Here is a 21,216-nt window from a genome sequence, read left to right as displayed (position 1 = left end):
TGAGTCAAAGCTGGAGCCAGAGTGTGTTCAAATGAAGCTCCAGCTATAGGAGCGCGCTTGCTCATTTATATAGCACTGTAAATTATGACGTTTCAGTTGTTGAAAACTCCATTTGAAGCGCACCTTTCTTTCTGTCTCCAGATTTTCAGAACTACTTGAGAACTCAGACTGGCAGCACCACTACCATCAACATCATCATCTGCACGGTGGACTACCTGCTGAGACTTCAGGTCACTCTGAATACCGACTGTGGTTCTCTGATCTTTGTCCCACTTTCTCCAGACTGTAGCTCCTTTTGTGAATACCTGCTCTGTTTCATGTTATTATCACTGAGAGGTTTACTCAACCAGTACACATACATTTATTTCAGAAAATATGGTCTTTTTATTTGGTATACTAACTCAAGTGAGGTAAAGATGACTTTAATTGTACAAATGTCCTACTAAGACTACATTTTTCAGTCAATGTAATAATACGGTAGAATTTCAAAGTTTTTGTTTTCCTCCTCCTTCCTGTGTGCAGGAGTCGATCAGTGACTTTTACTGGTACTACTCAGGAAAAGACATTATTGATGATCCTGGTAAGAGGAATTTCTCCAAAGCAATGACTGTGGCCAAGCAGGTCTTCAACAGCTTGACTGAGTACATCCAGGTGAGAGAGCCCCTGAACACTGTGCACGTAACGCCGTCTTTGTAGGAAAGGAAATGCAGGAAGTCTTTTCTTTAAAAATAAAACTATGAAACCTACTTTCTCCACATCCAGAATAATAACTAACTAAAAATAAAACAAGACACTGTAGTTAATGAAATGAAACCGTAAAGCTAGAATTTAAACTTCTGTCCACACTGAAACTATCCACCCTTTACTTTAAAGCCAGATGTTTGTTTCAGAACATTTACTTTGAAAAACAGTATGTTAAAATATATCTCCTAACATGATGTCAGCACTGGGATTTCATCTCCATTGTCCACCTTGTTTCTGTGTCTGTCAGGGTCCCTGTACTGGAAACCAGCAGTCTCTGGCCCACAGCAGGTTGTGGGACGCTGTGGTGGGCTTCCTGCACGTCTTTGCTCACATGATGATGAAACTTGCTCAGGTAAGAAACATCCCGACTCATTATTAACCTTTTTGTGGCCTTCCGATGTATTTCCCTTCGTATATCATGGATCGTTCCTGTAGAGAATCAAGAATAATGTGTTTGTTGTGTTTCAGTTGACCAAAAGATGAAAGCAATATCAAATAGAAGTGTACACATTTCAAAAGGATATAGTTCAGTTCGTTAGTCCTCTTTGAGTATACTAATTATGTGAACTGTCTCTCTCATGGTTCCTGCAGAGTAAAGTATGTCTTTTTTTTATTCTTCTTTTCTTTTCTTTTTTATATCTGTGATTATTTTGTTTAATGAATTCATTTTTATATCTTCAGCTTTTCCCCTATTTTCTTTGTCCGATTGTTTCTGCCTCTCTGCTCAGCCGTTTGATGTTTACGGTGGTAATCCTAAAGATTTTACTGATGGAACAGCAAATGTGCTTTAAGACTACAAGTCCTAGAATGCCGGGGGGGGGGGGCAGCAAAACAAACTATAGACTATAGACATTATAATAAAGTTTTTCTAACCAACTGTGAGCCACCGTGATCGTTTTTGCGCTGCACCAGGCATGACCAAATTTAACTAAATGAGGAATCCGTGCATCGATGCGGCCCGTGGCCACTTCAAAATAAAAGTCAACTCGTGTTTCGCCGGTTAAATGCATTTAATGTGAAGCTGCAGCAGTAGGAAAGTTTGCATGAGCAGTAACTTCACACAGCATTTTCTGTCCGGAAATGTCGCCACAGACACTCAATTACAAATATATAATGTAGAATTTATATCAACTCACTAAATACTGTTTTCATTTCTCTGTAGCCATGTTGTTTTTACGAGCTATGTTAATTGATTTGAAATAGTCTTTTTTAAATTTAGCTTTTTTTTATACATCATATCAATTTATCAGTGTGCTGCTGAATGATGGCACACTGTCACCGTGTCCCTCATAAACTGATCAGTTCACCGCATTCAGGTTGTCAACAACATGAATTCAAGTTCAGATGGCAGAAACAATTTGAGGAAAAACAGTTCTCTCATTTTATTTGTGATTGTCTATCATACAGTTAATCCACCTCACCTTATCTACGTGTAGATTCACGTGGTAGTACTGACCAGTGATTAGGGGTTGAACGTGTGTTTGCTTTGAATAATGTGTGCCTGCGGTCTGTAACTTGTCTGACCTAACAAAGAGCCGTGGTGTTCTGCTCAGTCTGTGTGGATTGCTACTGATGCTGCTGTTTAAAATGCATTTTTGTATTTGCATATCTTGAATATCTTTCAAATGGTAGGTTATTAGTTTTTTTTTATTAAAAAGGTAAGCTATAATAACGTTTGGATCAGCACTTTCAGATGAACTCATCTGAGGTTTATAAATACATTTTCAGAAACTCTGTTGAGACTAAAAATGAGCTTTAACATCTGCACTGAATGTGTCCTGTCTGATGTGTTTGTACTGGATAAGAAGCAGCGTCAAATCAGAACATTTTGGCCCGTCCAGGTTTAGACAAATACAAAAACAAAGTAAAAATGTTGATGGATAACATTTTTATTTCCATCTGTAACCCTGTTAGATGCACCCCGATCCTGGACAACGAAATGGCGTAAGAATGTGTCTCTCTGCCAGCGCCATCTCATTTAGAGGCCCGTTAAGCTTTTTTTTTTTTAAAACATTTTTATTAAGATCTTATGCTTCATCACATCATTTATTACGCAGCTGAATACCCAAATCATTTCCATTTCCCTCCGTAATATTGTTTAGGTGTTCTAACAAGCCATAAATTCAATTACCGTAGATATTGTCCCTGATATCTGTCCGTTCAGAGACGGCTTGAATAAAGATTGACGAGGTAAATGTAATCGCATTCTTAGATGTTATTCCCTTGTTAAAAGTGGTATACAACAAATATAACCAATTTATTCATGAAAAAAACCCGCTAGTTAATTATTCCTTCCTAATTTATGAGACTCCTTTCACATTGTTGCCTTAAGCATCTAAATGTCTCGCTTTGCTTCTTTTCATTTCGCTGTATTTCTGCTGTTTCTGTCGTAGAGGTATTAAAAGGTGCCAATGCCATTTTGCAGGTGGCTGATGCTTGCACGTCCCGAAAGCTTTGTTCCTCTAGACCTTCATCAGCCCGACTGCCACTTTAGACTGTCTAAACAATTTAGCAGCTCTTGTTATCTACTGGTGGCGGTCTTCAGGAGCGCTAAGATCAGCGTCTGCAGTTCTGTTCGTCTTCCTCGCTCTAATGCTGCAGCCGCTCTTTCAGATGAAGGGGAAAGGTGTTGCTGTCTAGCAGAGGCTTTTTTTCTTCCCTCCTCTCATACCTGCCTGTGTTTCCAATGCGTTTGTCTTACTGTCCGTCACATTAAGTGTACTATTTGTGATGATAAAAATGCATGTTCTTTATTTAAAAATGCAAACCCAGGATCATTTTTGGAGTAGAGCACACTCTGAGGTAGCTACTCTCCCCGTTTTTTTGTCTCAGAAAGATGCACATATCCTCTCAAACTGTAATATATCATCCATCAGCACACATGTTAAGAACATATTTCTCCACTCTTTGTGTTTTGCTTTGTGTTTTTGGTCTTGTTGTAGGACTCCAGTCAAATTGGCCTGTTGAAGGAGCTGTTGGATCTGCAGAAGGACATGGTGGTGATGCTTCTGTCTCTGCTTGAGGGTACGATGTCCGTCCCAGTCTAGTGACGTCCTTTGCGTTCCGTTGCGTGCTTTCTATACATTTCTCATCTCCTCTCGTCCTTGTTCCGCTCCTTGCAGGCAATGTGGTGAACGGCACCATCGCCAGGCAGATGGTTGACATGCTGGTGGAGTCCTCCAGCAACGTGGAGATGATCCTCAAGTTCTTCGACATGTTCCTCAAGCTCAAGGACATAGTGGCGTCCGACGCCTTCCGGGACTACGTGACCGACCCCCGCGGGCTAATCTCCAAGAAGGACTTTTCCAAGGCCATGGACAGCCAGAAGCAGTACTCTCCCTCAGAAATCCAGTTCCTCCTCTCCTGCTCGGAGGCCGACGAGAACGAGATGATCAACTTCGAGGAATTCGCCGATCGGTTCCAGGAGCCGGCCAAAGACATCGGCTTCAATATCGCCGTCCTGCTCACGAACCTGTCGGAGCACGTGCCCCACGACACCCGCCTTCAGAACTTCCTGGAGCAGGCCGACAGCGTGATCAACTACTTCCGCCCTTTCCTCGGCCGAATTGAGATCATGGGAGCCAGCAGGAAGATCGAGCGCATCTACTTTGAAATCAGCGAGGCGAACCGCAACCAGTGGGAAATGCCGCAGGTCCGAGAGTCCAAGCGGCAGTTCATCTTTGACGTGGTCAACGAGGGCCAGGAGAGCGAGAAGATGGAGATGTTCGTGAACTTCTGCGAGGACACCATCTTTGAGATGAACATCGCCGCGTCGATCTCCGAGCCCGAGGGAGACGGCGCGGAAGAGGAGGACGACGAGGAGGAAGAAGAGGTCGTGGAAGATCAGGGAGAGTCTGCGGAGGGCGATGAAGAAAATGGAGAAGAAGCACCTCCAGAGGCCGCCTCAGCCTTTGCGGAGTTCCTGCGGAGCGTGCTTGACTTCTTCAACATGTTCACCTTCCGTAACCTGCGGCGTCGGTACCGCAAGCTAAGAAAAATGACGGTGAAGGAGATGGTGATCGGCTTGGTCACGTTTATCTACACCGTCGTGATGGGCATCCTGATGTTCGTGTACGGCATATGCAAAGGCTTCTTCACACTCATATGGAAGGCGCTGTTCGGCGGAGGCTTAGTGGAGGGCGCCAAGAAGATCACGGTGACGGAGATCCTAGCCAGCATGCCCGATCCCACGCAGGACGAAGTTCACGAGGACCTGCCGCCCGAACCGGGGGCTCGAGAGCTCCAAGACGCAGAAGGAGGGTCGGACCTCTTGGATGTTGTGGGGGGAGAGGAGGAAGAGGAGGATAGCGAGGAGAGAGGGGAAGGTGGACGCCTGCCTGGCTTTAGTGCTCCTGGAGGACTCGGAGACTTTGGCGAGACGACAACTGAGGAGCCTCCGACTCCAGAGGGCACGCCGCTGCTGAAGAGGAAATTGGTGAGGCGTTGTGTCTGTTACTGTTGTTTATTAACGTGCACGCTCTCCATTAATCCGTTAACTAACCGCAACACAATTATTGAAACAGTTGGAAGCCACAGTGGGAGGAGAGGAAGAGCAACCTGTTCAACCTGTTCAACCTGAAGAAGAGGTTCCTCTGGAGACCGAGAAAGCAGAGTAAGTTGGCTGCCTGCTGAGAATCAACATCCAAACTGAGCTGCTTCTGCTAAAGATGAGGCGAATATTGATTCACTCTCAGCTAAGATGTACAGCCATGTCAGCTAATTGACAAATTTAGTAAATGTACATTTAGAGTTCACACATTTAAGAGTAAATTTGATCAGTAATTATGAATCATCTTGAATTCACTTTTTGTACAGAAATGTGTAGAGACATCTTCAGTGTTCACATGATCACATATCTACAGTACAACAATGTATTAGGGCCACTGTAGGTACAAAATAATTATTATTATTACAGAGCTGTGGGAGAGAGCTCATAGTCTCAGAAAAAAAACTCCAATAACCAAAATTAAAGTTGTAAATCTATGAGAAAAAAATGTGGTATTCTCTGTGATTCGTGTGGTTCATTCCAAAGAAAGAAATTCAAATTTACAAGAAGAAATTTAGATTACAAAGATAATAGATGCTGGCTATGCTTCATGTTCTTTCTGTTATTTTATGAACACGATGCAATGTGTGCAACTTTTTTTTTTCTTGTGAATTTATAACTGAATCTTGTTTTGGGGAATATAAGCCCCCCTCCCACAGCTCTGCAATAATAATAACTATTTACTACAATACCCTTAATACGCCATTGTACATATCCAGGCAGCTTTATCATGTTTGAACCGTCCAGAGAATAAAGTTGTTCACCTGATGTGTCTCGTCCAGCACCGAGAATGGAGAGAAGGAGAAGGAGGCCAAGCCTGAACCAGAGGTAAAGGAGGAGGAGCCTGAGGTGAAAGAGGAAAAGACGGTGAAGACGAAGTCGAAGAAGGAAAAGAAACCGGCCGAGGAGGGCTTCGAGCTGTGGAATGAGCTGGAGGTTCAGAGGATTAAATTCATGGTGAGGAGCTCTCTATTACAGTCAATATTTTAGGAATTTTCTTGTTCGCCACCACATGGGGCTGCAGTCTGACATGTTCTGTGACATATTGGTATTTTTAAGTATTGAAGTGAGGTAGAAATGGAGACTGAGATGTTGATTTCATTTGGTTTGGACCGGATGATTGTCACTCAGAAGGCTGTACCGTTGTTTTCTTCACAGAACTACCTTTCTCGCAACTTCTACAACTTTCGGTTCTTGGCCCTGTTTATCGCCTTCGCTCTCAATTTCATCCTGCTCTTCTACAAGGTCTGTGCATCTGTAACGAACGTTAGACGACACACACGGTATCAACTCATGGCGATACCCACCCCCCAAATAAATCTCCATAAAACACACTGAGGCATGTGTTACAGTAAAGTTACATAAACTCTTTTGTCCAGGATCAGATGGTTTTCTCTTAATCACCATATAGCTGCTGAAAGTTCCATACCAACAACATAGAGAAACACATAACCACTGACATTGTGTGAGCGTGTGTGGAGGACTCCAACACACTGCTAGCATCTTCTCTGCGGCTGTTAGGAGTACATTCAGGAGCAATAATACAGTTGAGGCACACGGCACTACATAAGTCAAGATCTCAGTCAATAAGGAGCACACTATTTTCCAAAAAAGAGATGGCTCATGCACATGTTTTTAAAGAGTTTATTAAGGAACTCTTCTTGCCCAAGATGGGCTCAATGTTCAAATTTGAGGTGGATCTACTGACGATTGGGTATATAAATTATTTGATTTATTTGTGATTTATTTTATTTGCATTTCCAATGCATATCCTTATCTCAATAAAAATGTGATCACAAAAAATGGCCCCCAGGAGGTAGTTTTTAATGTATAATGACTAAAGTTGCAAGTTATTTGAAATGTTTTTTTTATTACCACCGTACTGTATTGAAAAGTAATTTGTGCCCTTGACTTTTTCTTAATTTTGCCTTCATGCTGCGCAATTAAACCAACAATTAAAAGACTCATTCTGTGTCTGACCTGTCCAGGTGTCTGAAAGTCCTCCAGGCATGGTGGACCCGGAACCGTTCGAGGGTTCTGCTATGTTTGAGGGCTCTGGCGGCCTGTTTGAAGGCTCCGGTGCTGAGGAGGATGGGTCCGGATTAGATGACGGAGGAGAAGATGACGAAGAGGACAGTCCCTTGTACTACTTCTTGGAAGAGAGCACAGGCTACATGGAGCCAGCCATGGCTTTCTTCGGTATCGTCCACACCATCCTCTCCTTCCTCTGCATCATCGGCTACAACTGCCTCAAGGTACGCGGTGTTTGCACCACAAAAAAAAAAAAGACACACGTGGGGATATTTTGTGTCCGATTGTGGGTTTCAAGCAGCGTGTCTTTTTTTCCCTCTTTACCCTTCAGGTCCCTCTGGTTATCTTCAAGAGAGAGAAGGAGCTGGCCAGAAAGCTGGAGTTTGATGGCGTCTATGTCACTGAGCAGCCTGAGGACGACGACATCAAGGGCCAGTGGGACAGACTGGTGCTCAACACTCCGTAAGAGCCCTGTTACATCATCAGATTTCATCAACTCTCCTGATTCATTCCAGCCCAAACCCGACATTTCAGCATCAAACTCTCTCTCCTAAGATATTCAGAATAACAGACCTGTTAACACCTGTTTAATGAAACTGACTCACCACTTCGTTCTGTGAAGACATGATGACAAAATGCTCTGACAAAATAAGATATAACATATCCTGTACCTGTGACTGTCAGAGGCCTGAAATAAGCCCGTCCAATCATTTAGAACTGCCTGTCTACCAGAAATGTTGTTTTTCTAAACAAAATGTGGTTGTTCGCTGCTCCTAGATGGGAGTGCTAACAATAGCCACGTTTGTTTACGTTCATTGTTTGGCGTTTTCATAAATGTGAAACATGAGTTAGTTGGACACGCTACCGATAACGACGAGCTAACCTCCTCTCCGGCAGCAGTCCGGCTGTGTGTGCGCTGTGTGTTTTGGGGGAGTGGCTTCAAAGGGAGCCCTTGAGGGAGGGGCTGGGGTTTTCTCAGTTGGATACTTTCAAAATCTATGTTTGTCTTGGTTTAATTCTGGTTTCTCCAAAGTTGCTTACTCCACCTTTAACTCTTCATATTGCCCTTGATTTAGGGGTATCACAGATTGTACACTATTATTATTATTAGTTAAAATAAGCCTTAAAGGGATGACAACAGAATTAAAATAAAATAAAAAATGTGAAACCTGATTAAAAGTAACATCTAAGTATATAGATAAAGCATGTTAGTTTACATGTTAGCAGCACGATAGCATGTCAAAGTAAGTACTAAATGTATAATAACATCAGATGACAGCGCTTAAAATATTGTCCTATAAATCAAACACACACACACACACTTATGTCGGTTTTTGTACTGCCGATGATGATGGAGCCTGGAGGGTTCATGTTGCAGGGAGCTCACGCTCTGGTCAGGTTGCAGACTTCTAATATAAGGCAAATGCTTTTTGTTTCTCAATGCAGATCCTTCCCGAACAATTACTGGGACAAGTTTGTGAAAAGAAAGGTGAGTTGGTTTTTTTTCCTGACAGCTTTGATTTGACATGTCAGGGATATTTTCTTGCAGTGGAATGACATCGGTGTGTGTGTGTGACACCCAGGTGCTGGATAAATATGGGGACATCTACGGCAGAGAGAGGATTGCGGAGCTGCTCGGTATGGACTTGGCTTCTCTGGACGTCAGCGCCATGACTCATGAAAAGAAGCCTGAACCAGACACCTCAATGTTGAGCTGGTATGTTGCTGTTCACTCTCTACATGAGCCATTCAGGGTTTAAAGAGCATAATATCAGAGAACAAACCTGTCCTCCTCTCCGTAGGATGACCGCCATTGACATCAAGTACCAGATCTGGAAGTTTGGTGTTATTTTCACAGACAATGTGAGTTAAGGAAGCAGCTCAAGGTTTGATGACAATGAGAACTTGAGTGTGACTGACAGCCCTCTCTCATATATTTAGACCTTCCTCTACCTGGTCTGGTACACGTTGATGTCTCTGCTCGGACACTACAACAACTTCTTCTTTGCCTGTCATCTTCTGGACATCGCCATGGGGGTCAAAACCCTGCGCACCATCCTGTCCTCTGTTACTCACAACGGCAAACAGGTCTGCACATTTCCACCGTAATGACGCGTGACGAGGCTCTCTGCACACCGCACACTAATGTCCCATAAACCTTGTCCCTCACAGCTGATGATGACGGTGGGTCTGCTGGCCGTGGTGGTGTACCTGTACACCGTGGTGGCCTTCAACTTCTTCCGCAAGTTCTACAACATGAGCGAGGACGAGGACGAGCCGGACATGAAGTGTGACGACATGATGACTGTGAGTGGCGGGGCAGAGCGATAGATGCCTGTAGGACCGTGGTATCGGGAGGGGTCCACTCTACTCTGTGTTATGAAACATGATTTTCGCCGCTCTCTCCCGCAGTGTTACCTGTTCCACATGTACGTTGGCGTGCGCGCTGGTGGTGGCATCGGAGATGAAATTGAGGACCCGGCCGGTGACGAGTACGAGCTCTACCGAGTGGTCTTTGACATCACCTTCTTCTTCTTCGTCATTGTCATCTTGCTGGCTATCATCCAGGGTATGTTTATATGACTGACTACACACAACTTTAGTGTAGATACAAGCAAAACCTGAGAAAAATGCCAATACAGTAAAGTTTGGTGTGTACATTTTTTTCTGCTGGTTCTTTTGTGTCGTAAAATGTCGCTGTAGAAATACAAAAAAAGTTCAATTGAAAGTCACTACTCGGTGCCTGCCTGTGGTCGTGTACGCCGAGGCAGAGAGCAGTGAGGGACTGGAGGAAGATTGCATCAGTGTTCACCTGGATTGTCTCAAACAAAAACTTGTGTCAATAGAATCATTTCAAAGTGCTATAATCACAGATTTAAACACATAATAGAGAGCTACCTCCGAAAAATGTCCTGTGTTTTCTGATGTGATGTGAGGAAAGCCTCCTGACTGAGTGAACAGGGGCAGAGACTTGGAAACATTGGAAAATCTAAGAAATAAGAGAAGACATTTCTGGAAAAGAGAGGTTTTTTTGTGACCTAAAGTTCACCGTCTCGAATTCTAAATCTGATGGAAAAAATCCGTCCAAAAGCTCACACACAGACCTCGTTAGAAATGGTAACTTTGTTGAGAAGACCTCTGATCTTCAGACTCGTAACAAATCCTGTGTTTGTCTCTCAGGTTTGATCATCGATGCCTTTGGAGAGCTGAGAGACCAGCAGGAGCAGGTCAGAGAGGACATGGAGGTAAGATGATGACTTTCAGGGGGATTTAACACCTCACCTCACTTATTCTCCTTCGGTTACAAGGCGAGAGCGTGTTTCACCTGAACTGTCCCGTCTCCCTCCAGACTAAGTGCTTCATCTGTGGAATTGGAAGCGACTACTTTGACACGACGCCGCACGGCTTCGAGACGCACACCTTAGAAGAACATAACTTGGCCAACTACATGTGAGTTACCTGGCAGAGTGCAGATGTGACCTTCCTGTTTCCACTCATTTACCTTTTACTTCCAAAGTTCCAGATGTCCTCGAAACCCCCTGAGGGTTTGATCATTTTAGAAATAGGCATCAAACGAGTATTGAACCTCTATTATTAAAACATAGCAGCATATGACACATGACTTGACATGACAAGAAAAAAACGGTGTGACAGACATCTGCAGTGTTAATGTTGTTGTCCAGTGGGAAAGAGGCTTCAGTCTTCTAACACACACCAACATCTGGCCTTGTCTTCAGTCAGTGTTCATTTCCGGGACAGATGACACCCGGGGGACACACTCCTTTATTCCCCCTTTTCCAGTGCATTGCTATGCGACATGCATTAAAGTGAATACATGACAACATATATATGATCAGCAGGGACTTCGGCAGTTTGAATAGTTTATTGATGTACAAAGCCACCAGACTCCAGTCAGAAAAACAGTCATTTTAACTCACTGATCATGGAAACATAGAAACAAACAAACGTGACAGAAATAAAATAAAACGCATTAAAACAGTGTTTTGTCTTACTGCTGTTCCAACAATCTCCAACTCTGGTTTCAGAGTTTGAAAGAGAGACTGAATAAGTGACAGATATAAAAAGAAGTGAACCACCGTGTTCATGACGTCAATCACGACACCAGAAAAAGGCACGCTCGTCTACGGACGATGGCAAAGGAGTCTATCGCCTATTTTTAGTGCACCTTTACTGTTTAAAATGTAGGTGGAAATAACCCTGTTATCATGTTTGACTTGTTTTCTCTATTTCACCTTCAGGTTCTTCCTGATGTATCTCATCAATAAAGATGAAACAGAACACACAGGACAGGTCAGTAAACAGACATGCATAAGGTCGGTTGGCATACATTGTTTTTTTTGTTCATAAAATCATAAAACATTTTTTACAACTCTGTGTATCAGGAGTCCTACGTGTGGAAGCTGTACCAGGAGCGATGCTGGGACTTCTTCCCCGCTGGAGACTGCTTCAGGAAGCAGTATGAGGATCAGCTCCAATAACGTCCTGCATCCTTAACGTCTGAGGGAGAAGGAGAGGAGAGGAGAGGAGAGGAGAGGAGGGAGGAAAGATACAAAATGTAGACTCTGAACACATCTATTTTCTTAGTTTCTCCTATCTTGAAGCTATGCACACTTTGACTGCACTGCTGTACCACCCGCAGCACGACGTCGACGAGAGAGGTTTGAGGAAAGCAGAAGAATAATATCAAGAGGCATAAACAGACCGGGGCCTTTTTACCGCGCTATGAAAACACTACAAGGCCTTTTTGGTGTAAAATAATCATAGACTGCCTTGTTATCAGTGCATTTATACAAAACGGGCTCTTTCAGTCGCTACCGCTGTAAACGTTTTAGTGCCTATAGCAATGTCACTGCTTTTTAGCTTTAAGACTTTTATTTGAGATTAGAGTGGATACGTTTTATTTATATTGTTTGTAAGGTTGGGAGTTGTTTGTGTTTTTGTATGTGGCTGTTGCCATTTGATATTTCATTTCTAAATTTCTGGAGTTTCAATGAGAGCGAGCGTTCTGAAACTAAAATAAATCAGCTGCTCACGGTCGTACCTCCGAGATCCTCGAGGGAGCAGTGAATGTTTTTAGGCCCCGTCTCGCTTCCTTTTCTTCTTTTCTCTCCCTCTCGAAAGAAAACCAGTCGACAAACAAGCGATCGTGAACGAAAACTCACCGAGATAATAAAGTGTCCTCTGCGTACGCGACGCATACCGATGTGAATCGGCTGTATAGACAAACCCAGTTTGCACTCTGAAGTCTTACAACGCGTCCCTGGACGTATGTGGTCCCCTCTCTCCACTGGTGTCTCTGTGCCATATAAGGCAGTGATGATGTACACACGTGCAGTAGAGGAGGATGCCAAGGGTATTTATTTCTTCTTTATATGCAGATCAGATCTTCTGAAGACGACCGTTTTAGCCCGTCTGTATTTCTGGCCAACAGTCTGTTTTATGACACTTTATGCACAAATAAGTTTTTGTCTGTGCATTGAAATAACTAGTGAATGTATTTATTGTGTACATCTTGGCCACAGTGTCATGTGTATAACGGAGTAACGTCTGGGCTGCTTAGAGGCCTTTTGATGAAAAGACATATTTTACATAAATACATATATTTATTTTTCTTTAGGGCTTTGGGGAATTTGAGCGATCGTTCTTCTCCGTCGGACTTGGAACACGTCGCGTGTCCCTGTTTGTGAAAAACCCACAGCGGTGGAGAGACTCGTTCTCACACTGAAGTTAATGCCCAGTTTGCAGTCAGAAGTGCACATTTTTGTTTTTGCTAGTTTAGGTTTTTATGATAGATCGGTTCTTTTTCTCCGGGTCACGTGCGCTGCGTCGATCTCAGACAGGCCTGTCTCACTAATCCTTTGACGGACCGCATACAAACTCTCCATCTCGCATCGATATGTCTCGACTCACTCTGCCAGAGGCAGAGCAGTGTTTTGTGTGCCGATGACTCTGAAGTGTGTACTTGCCGCTGTGGTCCACGCGGAGGCGGCTGACTGGAGATCTCGACTTTCCACCTGACTGAGTGTCCTCTGACTGAACCCTGTGTTTCAATACAGAATAAACAGATTATTTTAAGGACAACTGGGACATGTGTCCTCATTTACATGCTCACTGTGTGTGTGTGTGTGTGTGTGTGTGTGTGTGTGTGTGTGTGTGTGTGTGTGTGTGTGTGTGAGTGTGAGTGTGAGTGTGAGTGTGAGTGTGTGTGTGTGTGTGTGTGTGTGTGCGCGCGCTTGTTCCATCTTTTATGAGGACCAGTTTTAAGTATGAAGATATTGCGTCCCTGAGGTGTATTGTAAATGTTGTGAGCATGGTGGGTTTTTTCTGACAAATTTGTCCCTTAATATTTCCATTTATATGCACAATGACATCTTTCAAATGCATTTACAGTATATTCAAACAATAATATTTAGTAGTTTAAGTAAAATTACATTAGGATTTAATTCCCCATAATATCCTCTATAAATAAGAACATGTGGTTACACTTTCTATGACGGCCATGTCTACAGGCCTTATAAACATATTTATAATGCGGTATCTTCTTATAGCACTGCATAATTAATAGCACTCCTAAATATTGATAGTGGTTTATAACAATCAAACGCATTATAAAGCATTTTATAATGACTGATAAGGTCAAGTATCAAGATACCTTTGGTCACTCGCTGACATTTGTCTTTTTCCAAAAATAGTGTTTTATTATTCCTATAAAACTAAGACATTATAATGTATTATAAATCATTTATAATGTGATAATAATAAATCAGTAAAATGTGGTTAAATCTATGAACAACATGCAAAACATATCTGATTTTAACTTTACGTAAAGCAAGTAATGACCTTTTAGAGTAACTTATAATTGGATTATAACAGTGATTATAATGTATTATAAAAACTAAAATGTACTACAACCATGGGACTTAAAATGATCTATTCACAAAAAACAATCATGGAATCATACTTGACCTTGAGTCACTATACAATGCTTTATAATATGTTGTTATAAAGCATTATGAGTGTTAAAGAGTGCTTATAATCAGTTATAGCCTGTTTATTGAACTGTACACTATAAATATGTTTATAATGCATTATAGACATGGCCGCATAGAAAGTGTCACTGAAAAATGTTCTTTCGAGGTATGATTCCGTTCTAAACTGTATATATATATATATATATATATATATATATATATATATATATATATATATATATATATATATCTTTAGCTGGTTATTGGGCCTTTACAGCACTGACTGTGACACTCCTCTTGAAATGACATTATGAAGACGCCTGCTGTTGCACTCGATAGTGAACTAAGTGAATCAAATGTCCCCCATCAGGCGTCTGCGTTGCAGTGTCTTGGCGGCTTAGGCAACATTTTAATCTTAATCAAATATCAGAAGTGCATTGTTACGCTTTAAGCCTGTCAGGAAACACCCATGTATCCCTGAAACAGCCTTTGTCCCCCTGACAGATTGTGTGTCTGTGGGTATATGAACGTGTATGTTTACTCTGTAGCATTTGTTGAAGTAACCTCTGGCCTCCATGAAATATGTATATAAAGTTAGTGTATGCTCGCAGGCATGAGTGCCAGATAAGGGTTACTTGTGTTTCTGTTTGCCTTAGATAGGCAGGCTGGGTTAGATATGTTATGAATCATAGACAGACCCTCCTACAATTCTGTCTGGTTTCTCAATTAATGTGCTGAGATCATCTACACAGATACACACTTCAGAAAATACAACATATGTATGTCGTCTTTTCCACCACCAAGGAGAAGTAAACGGACAGTGGTAACGTACAGATTGTATCATGTCAGAATGGGTTACTGTGTTAGAGTAAGGAAGTGTTCTAAAGCAGTAATTATGAATGAAGAAATAATCTCAAAGCAGTGGTGGAAAGTAAAGAAAGTAAAGTACATGTTCAGTACAAATCTGAGGCGCTTTACTTGAGTACTTCTATTTCATGCTTATTACTTCTACTCCATTAATATTGCGAGGGATGGTTTTTATTCTACTACACGCATTTGACAGCTTTAAGTACTAGTTACTGTACAGATTGGGAGTTTGTTTATGAGCTTTCGTAGATTAAACTCCCCATGAACCAGCTCAAATCATGTCCATCTGGACCAGTCTCATACATTGTTAATAAAATTCCACTACTGGTGTGACACTGTTTCTGTCGTATTAGTGCTTTTGATACTTTAAAAGTACTTTTACTCAAGTGATATGAATACTACTTGTAATGTAGTATTTATATATTGTTACTTTGACTTAAAGCATCCGAGTACTTCCTCTCCTCGTCGCTTCATTAGCTGCTCCAGTCTTTTGTTGCACCGTGCCACTCCTCTGCTGGGCCAACAGTTAGTGTGCATCTCGTGCCTCCAAAGTCAACACGGTGATGCGGGCCTGGGTTGGGTCCGCTGCTCTGCTCCTCCCTCATCCCTGGTATAAAACTGGGCCTCCATCAGAGACCACTTCCTGACAAAACCCTCCCGATTCCGTCCGGCCGTCCGTCTCACACCGCTGCTGTCATGTCGTTTGTTGCTCCTCCTGGCTATCAGCCCGTCTACGGCCCTGTGAGTATCTGCCCTGACTGCTGCTGGGTCATGCGTTGCACTAATGCAGAGGGGTTACACTTTGGTACAGAATTATGTTGCACTCTGGACAACAATATGACCTAAAATTGACACATATTGAATATTGTTTGTGCATATACGCCAGATGAAAATATCTATATTTCAGATGTCTCATTTCTGATGTGTTTGTCCACATTAATGAACGTATCAAGATTTCAAAATTGTGTGAGCTCCTTGGTTGATTATAATTCTGGATAGTCGTCATTGGATTCTAGATATTCATCGATTTCATTACCATTATAGGATTCAGTGCATTCATTAATACAGCACAGTAGTAATAATAATAATAATAACTTAATTTATATAGCACCTTTAAAAACAGAGTTTATAAAAGTGCTTTGACAGACAAAGCAGCAAAAGCAAGGCAATAATAACAGAAAACTCAGTGAGACAGTCGATGCGATAGAAATAAACTGAGAAATAAAGAAAAGAAAATGAATTTAGTAAAATCGACAAATACAAATAAAACAGAAAAGCGACGACATCACATAAAAGCCAGTCTGTAAAAATGTGTTTTAAGAAGTGATTTAAAAATAGTACTTGAGTAAATACTTCTTCCCACCAGTGAATCCCAGGGTATAAACAGTGAAATCAACACTTAGTTTTATCTAAATAACATCCTCCAGATGCTGACTTGGTGAATCTTTGATTTGCTGTGTAATCATGAGATGTGTGGTGAGCTTTGTGGTGCAGTGTGGATGGATGAATGTTTTTTGTGCACCGTACAGAAAATTCCCTACCTGGGGCCCATTTATGGAGGCCTGAGGGAAGGAGTGTCCATCTACATCCAGGGGTCCATTCCTGAGGACATTACCAGGTGAGTGTATATATATATATATATATATATATATATATATATGTATATACACAGTATATACTGCTGTACTTCTTTCCGTTAATAATATCTATTTCTTGTTCAGAAAAGCATAAGTGAACCTCAATCATTATTGGACCACTAATTCCTTTGGGGAAGCCGTTTAAACTTTCACTTGTCCGTCCATAGTACGTCCAGCTGACGTTCACATAGTGCTAAGCAACACGCCTGTTAATATTCCAGCTTTTTGAAGCTGCATTATATTGAAACCATCGACACAGAAACAGGAAGCGGTTCCTGTTTGAACCTGCTCACATTTTGATGCTAAGCTTCCAGTTTCTTTCACTAATGACTGCTGATTTCCTCTGTTCTCATTCAACTGTTGCTCTGAGAGATCTTTGTCTCTTTCTGCCCTTCCAGCTGTCAATCTGCGTGTACAAAACAAACCCTTCGCACAAAATAGCACAACATCTATTTGTAAAGATGACTTTCTACACACTAAAAGCCTAAAAGACCATCGAGACATCTGACTGAAGCGAGTCAAGGCGATCCCAAACCTCTGAACGGTATATTTGTCTTAAAATAGTTCCACAAAAAGGATCATGTTAACACAAGGTCCACTTGTGTGAGCTATTAGCAATGGGACTTTTATTACATTTCTGGGAACACCTTGTGTAAGCTCAAATCTGGGTGGAGCAGGTTTCTTTGTATTGTTGCATATCAGAACATGTGTGAAACACACAGCTCCATTGTTATCAGCCAACCCTCCCCGTAGCAACATACTGAGGTACTTTTACAGGCCATTACCGGACAAAGCAAACACTGCACATACCTCACTTTATCCTTACACCTTTAACTCTTTTAAAACATTTTTTACAATCGTTCCCACCTGCACTGTTTGCTTTTCTTTGCTTTACCCGTAATGTCTGAGGTTCACCTGCTGTTACTTGTGGCAGGTTCTTTCTCAACCTGCTCTGCGATGAGTCCGAGTCCAGCGACATCGCCCTCCACTTCAACCCTCGCTTTGACGGCAGGGACAAGGTGGTCTTCAACTCCTGTCAGGAGGGGTCCTGGGGGTCTGAGGACAAGATCCGCGACATGCCCTTCTGCAAGGGCCAGGCCTTTGAAATGGTCATCATGGCCACTTCTCAGGGCTACCAGGTGAGACCAACCAGAGGTCCACGCATATACCTGCAAACAATATTCTATGAACGTATACACAATAGTTCATCATTGGAACACATGTCACACACTCTGCTTGACATTTGACGTGATCCCGTTGCAGTTCAAAGTCAACGGGAATGACTTCTACACCTTCGAACACCGCCTCCCTCTGGAGAGAGTCCGTGCGATGCAGATCGCCGGAGACGTTTGCATCCAGACGATCAACATCATCGGGGTGAGGCTCACCGACCCCGAAGCTGTCAGCCCGATGCTTTGGGCTTTGCTGAGGGTTTTGCTGGATTCAAATGTTTTCTGAAAAAATGTTTATTACTTTAAGCTTGAGCACAGCTGAAACCTTATTGGGCTCCTACTATAAGTTACTAGAGTGTTATTAATGGCTGCTAAGGGTGTTATTAATGGCTGCTAAGGGTGTCGCTCACTCGTGGAAATGAAGACAGCACACATGAGAGTAAACCTGAAACTTGACCAGGAACCTTGAAATGACCTGTTATTACCTCGTTATTCCACCGCTATTACAAGATGTTACCCTATTATTACCTTGTTTTTACAAGCTGTAATAAAAACCAAAACTAGTACCAGTACCAGTGGTAGAAGTCGCAGTAGTATGTAGTAATGTGGTATCAGCAACAGTGTGTTTGTTCCTGGTAGGTAAACAACAACATCATCTGCTCTGTTAAAAAAGTACAACTACTTTTTACAATGCTGAATAGAATGTATGTTAATGAGGTTTGTCATCTGTTTAGTCTTACACTTCTATTTGGTGTTTATAGGGAGGAGGAGTGGGAGGAGGAATGGGAGGAGGAATGGGAGGAGGAATGGGAGTAAGTATGCGTATTTTAAAAATAACAATGAAATTCAACACAGCGTTGTACAGGATTTAAAACGGTCACTTCTTTTCAACAGGGAGGATATCCAGGAGGTGGCATGGGGGTATGTTGTTTTAGTATTTAAGTGCAGTTTCCCTTAAATGTTACTTAAAATATAAAATATAGTGAAATACATTGAACATATTTACTGTAAGCCTGCTCCTTCTAAATGATACCTAGGGAGGATACCCAGGAGGCATGGGAGGAGGCATGGGAGGAGGCATGGGAGTAAGTATACTTAGGATGACGATCAAAATTCAGTTAACGGCATCATTAAACAGTATTTAACATGTTCAACCCATTTTAACAGGGAGGACGTCCAGGAGGTGGCACGGGGGTGAATAAAGTCTTCTATTTATTTTGTATTCAATCATTTAATTTAAAAGAAATGACGCCTACCAAGGACGAGCTACTTCACAATAAATGACAAAATCATATATAAAGTCTCTCTTTATGAAACATTGTGCTTCTTCACAGGGTGGATATCCAGGAGGCATGGGAGGTGGTATGGAGGTATGAAACCTGTTATAATGGTCCTTTTGTGTTTTTCACACCTTTTCTAAACTTAACTAAGCCAAGCTCATTAGTTTGCATGTAAATAATAGTGTGTATTCAGTGTTTGTACAAATAGCTTTATTTCTTCTCCTGTCAGGGAGGATTCCCAGGATCAACCCTGCCGGTGAGAACGCTGCATGACTACACCTTCATAAAGCCCTCAGTGTGTGAGACTGTCTGCTAATCCAATATGAATCTGTTGTTGTGATTGTAGGGGATGGGCGGGCAGCCGGTCTACAACCCTGTAAGTACAATGTGTTCCCTTTGTTTGCTTTGGATTTTAATTTAATGTTTTTTTTTTCTATTTCCCATTTGTATGTAGTGTTTTTGTTTGAACCCCAGGAAGAGTCATTTCTATCTTGACAGTAATGGGGATTCTGGGTAAACAAATAGATAAATTACGCATCACTGTTCTCATAGTATTAGCACTATTTGCTAAATCCTCACTTTGTACTATTAAGCGAGTTTTTTTTAATTTAGAGTTGAGTAGAGTTGATTTAGACCATCTAGTGGCCACAAAGAGGAACTGCAACACATTAAATTTGATCCCCAAAAAGAAAAAAACACACAATTAAAGTGATAGCAAGCTTCTCAGACTCAGGCCTCCATGACACTAATTACAAGTTACCACTGGTGCTGGCAAGCTTTTCAAATCAAAATCTGCTTTGTTGGCGAAATCATGGTTAAAAAAAAGCAGTAGTCAAATGAACACTGATTATGTTAGCCTAGTTATCAATGCTACCAAACTAACACTTATACTTATACACCTATACTTAAAAATGGAGGGGATAAGATCTTTGTTTTTTCATTTAACTGTTCTAACTACAGCAGGAATGTTAACATTCAGCTCCAAGCACAGCTGCACTTTAGAGCTAAGCTGAGTCTAACAACGTAGAACTGAGCCTGACAAGATGAGTGTGTGTTCTCAAACGCTTTTGGATTTAGGTAACAAAGTACTAGTTCCTCACAGGGGAAGAGTGGAGTTTCAGTCTTGTTATGATGTCGCCTGTCTCATTGCTTTTATTTTGTGTGTGTTGTGTGTTTAAAGCCGGTGCCCTACTCCAACATGATCCCAGGAGGGATGTACCCTAAGAGGACCATCATCATCAGAGGCATGCTGCCCTATGGAGCAGACAGGTGTGTGAGTGTAGACATACACCGCCATCACTATAGTGTGAATGCTGCTAACAGACCCGGATTACACCTCCTTCGTGTGTGTGTTGCAGAATTAGCATCAACTTCGTGGTGAGCCGATCTCGGGACATCGCCTTCCACATGAACCCCAGGGTGAGGGAGGGCGTCGTGGTGAGGAACAGCTTGATCGGAGGTAACTGGGGCCAGGAGGACAGAGAGCTCAGCATGAGCCCCTTCACTGAGGGACAGTACTTCGACGTAAGTATTGTCCGTCCTTCGTGTGTGTTTCAAATCATTTCGACTCGGCCGTGTCTTGACGTCCCTAACATCCCTGTCCTCGGGGCCTCAGATGTCCATCCGCTGCGGGGACCAGAGGTTCAAGGTGTTCGTGAACGGGCAGCACCTGTTCGACTTCTTCCACCGCCTGCAGTCCTTCAACGAGATCGACAAGCTGGAGATAGACGGCGACGTGCAGATCTCCTACATCCACTTCTGAGACCACACACACACACCCCTATAGGAACTATACATTCTGTACATTACTCAGCTATTTCATGTGTTTTTTTCCAGCTGCGGGATGATCTTTTCAAAAGGATATGTCAGCCTGCTGTTTGATCATGAATATGAATTATTTATCTCATCATCGGCTGTATTGACTCAATAAACATGAACGAACACACG

At 42.2% G+C, this 21,216-nt stretch overlaps 2 protein-coding genes across 7 annotated transcripts in view; both read left to right on the top strand.

Annotated features, from left to right (window-relative positions):
- The window catches only part of ryr1b (ryanodine receptor 1b (skeletal)), a 72,876-nt gene extending 59,459 nt beyond the window's left edge, over window positions 1-13,417 (top strand). For all 6 annotated transcript variants that reach the window (XM_079166250.1, XM_079166252.1, XM_079166248.1 and 3 more), the window contains 20 exons: window positions 142-230; window positions 523-651; window positions 992-1,096; window positions 3,687-3,768; window positions 3,867-5,179; window positions 5,268-5,356; window positions 6,073-6,247; window positions 6,449-6,535; window positions 7,279-7,545; window positions 7,653-7,783; window positions 8,768-8,810; window positions 8,905-9,038; window positions 9,124-9,184; window positions 9,263-9,409; window positions 9,494-9,628; window positions 9,734-9,890; window positions 10,502-10,566; window positions 10,671-10,771; window positions 11,581-11,632; window positions 11,725-13,417. In XM_079166250.1, the coding sequence (XP_079022376.1) occupies window positions 142-230; window positions 523-651; window positions 992-1,096; window positions 3,687-3,768; window positions 3,867-5,179; window positions 5,268-5,356; window positions 6,073-6,247; window positions 6,449-6,535; window positions 7,279-7,545; window positions 7,653-7,783; window positions 8,768-8,810; window positions 8,905-9,038; window positions 9,124-9,184; window positions 9,263-9,409; window positions 9,494-9,628; window positions 9,734-9,890; window positions 10,502-10,566; window positions 10,671-10,771; window positions 11,581-11,632; window positions 11,725-11,820 (3,458 nt within the window). In that variant the 3' untranslated portion in view covers window positions 11,821-13,417. The remainder of the gene's footprint in view (window positions 1-141; window positions 231-522; window positions 652-991; window positions 1,097-3,686; window positions 3,769-3,866; window positions 5,180-5,267; window positions 5,357-6,072; window positions 6,248-6,448; window positions 6,536-7,278; window positions 7,546-7,652; window positions 7,784-8,767; window positions 8,811-8,904; window positions 9,039-9,123; window positions 9,185-9,262; window positions 9,410-9,493; window positions 9,629-9,733; window positions 9,891-10,501; window positions 10,567-10,670; window positions 10,772-11,580; window positions 11,633-11,724) is intronic.
- Window positions 13,418-15,835: 2,418 nt separating this feature from the next.
- LOC306701095 (galectin-4-like) lies at window positions 15,836-21,205 on the top strand. Its single transcript, XM_079166337.1, has 13 exons — window positions 15,836-15,921; window positions 16,710-16,798; window positions 17,752-17,956; window positions 18,081-18,194; window positions 18,884-18,910; window positions 19,027-19,074; window positions 19,157-19,183; window positions 19,324-19,359; window positions 19,499-19,525; window positions 19,616-19,645; window positions 20,450-20,538; window positions 20,628-20,793; window positions 20,885-21,205. Exons 1-13 carry the CDS (start codon window positions 15,877-15,879, stop codon window positions 21,029-21,031), a joined length of 1,050 nt encoding a protein of 349 aa, XP_079022463.1. The 5' UTR covers window positions 15,836-15,876; the 3' UTR covers window positions 21,032-21,205.
- Window positions 21,206-21,216: the final 11 nt, after the last annotated feature.

This window comes from Pholis gunnellus, assembly GCF_910591455.1.
Source record: "Pholis gunnellus genome assembly, chromosome: 9".
Lineage (NCBI taxonomy): Eukaryota > Metazoa > Chordata > Actinopteri > Perciformes > Pholidae > Pholis > Pholis gunnellus.
Note: the sequence above shows the minus strand (reverse complement) of the source record. Positions and strands in the feature narration are given on the sequence as shown.

Excerpts from the sequence above, each read along its gene's own strand:
- LOC306701095 (XM_079166337.1), top strand. The coding sequence starts at position 15,877 with ATGTCGTTTGTTGCTCCTCCTGGCTATCAGCCCGTCTACGGCCCT. Across the intron at positions 19,360-19,498 it reads GCATGGGAGGTGGTATGGAG|GGAGGATTCCCAGGATCAAC; the intron begins GTATGAAACCTG and ends TTCTCCTGTCAG. Across the intron at positions 19,646-20,449 it reads GGCAGCCGGTCTACAACCCT|CCGGTGCCCTACTCCAACAT; the intron begins GTAAGTACAATG and ends GTGTGTTTAAAG.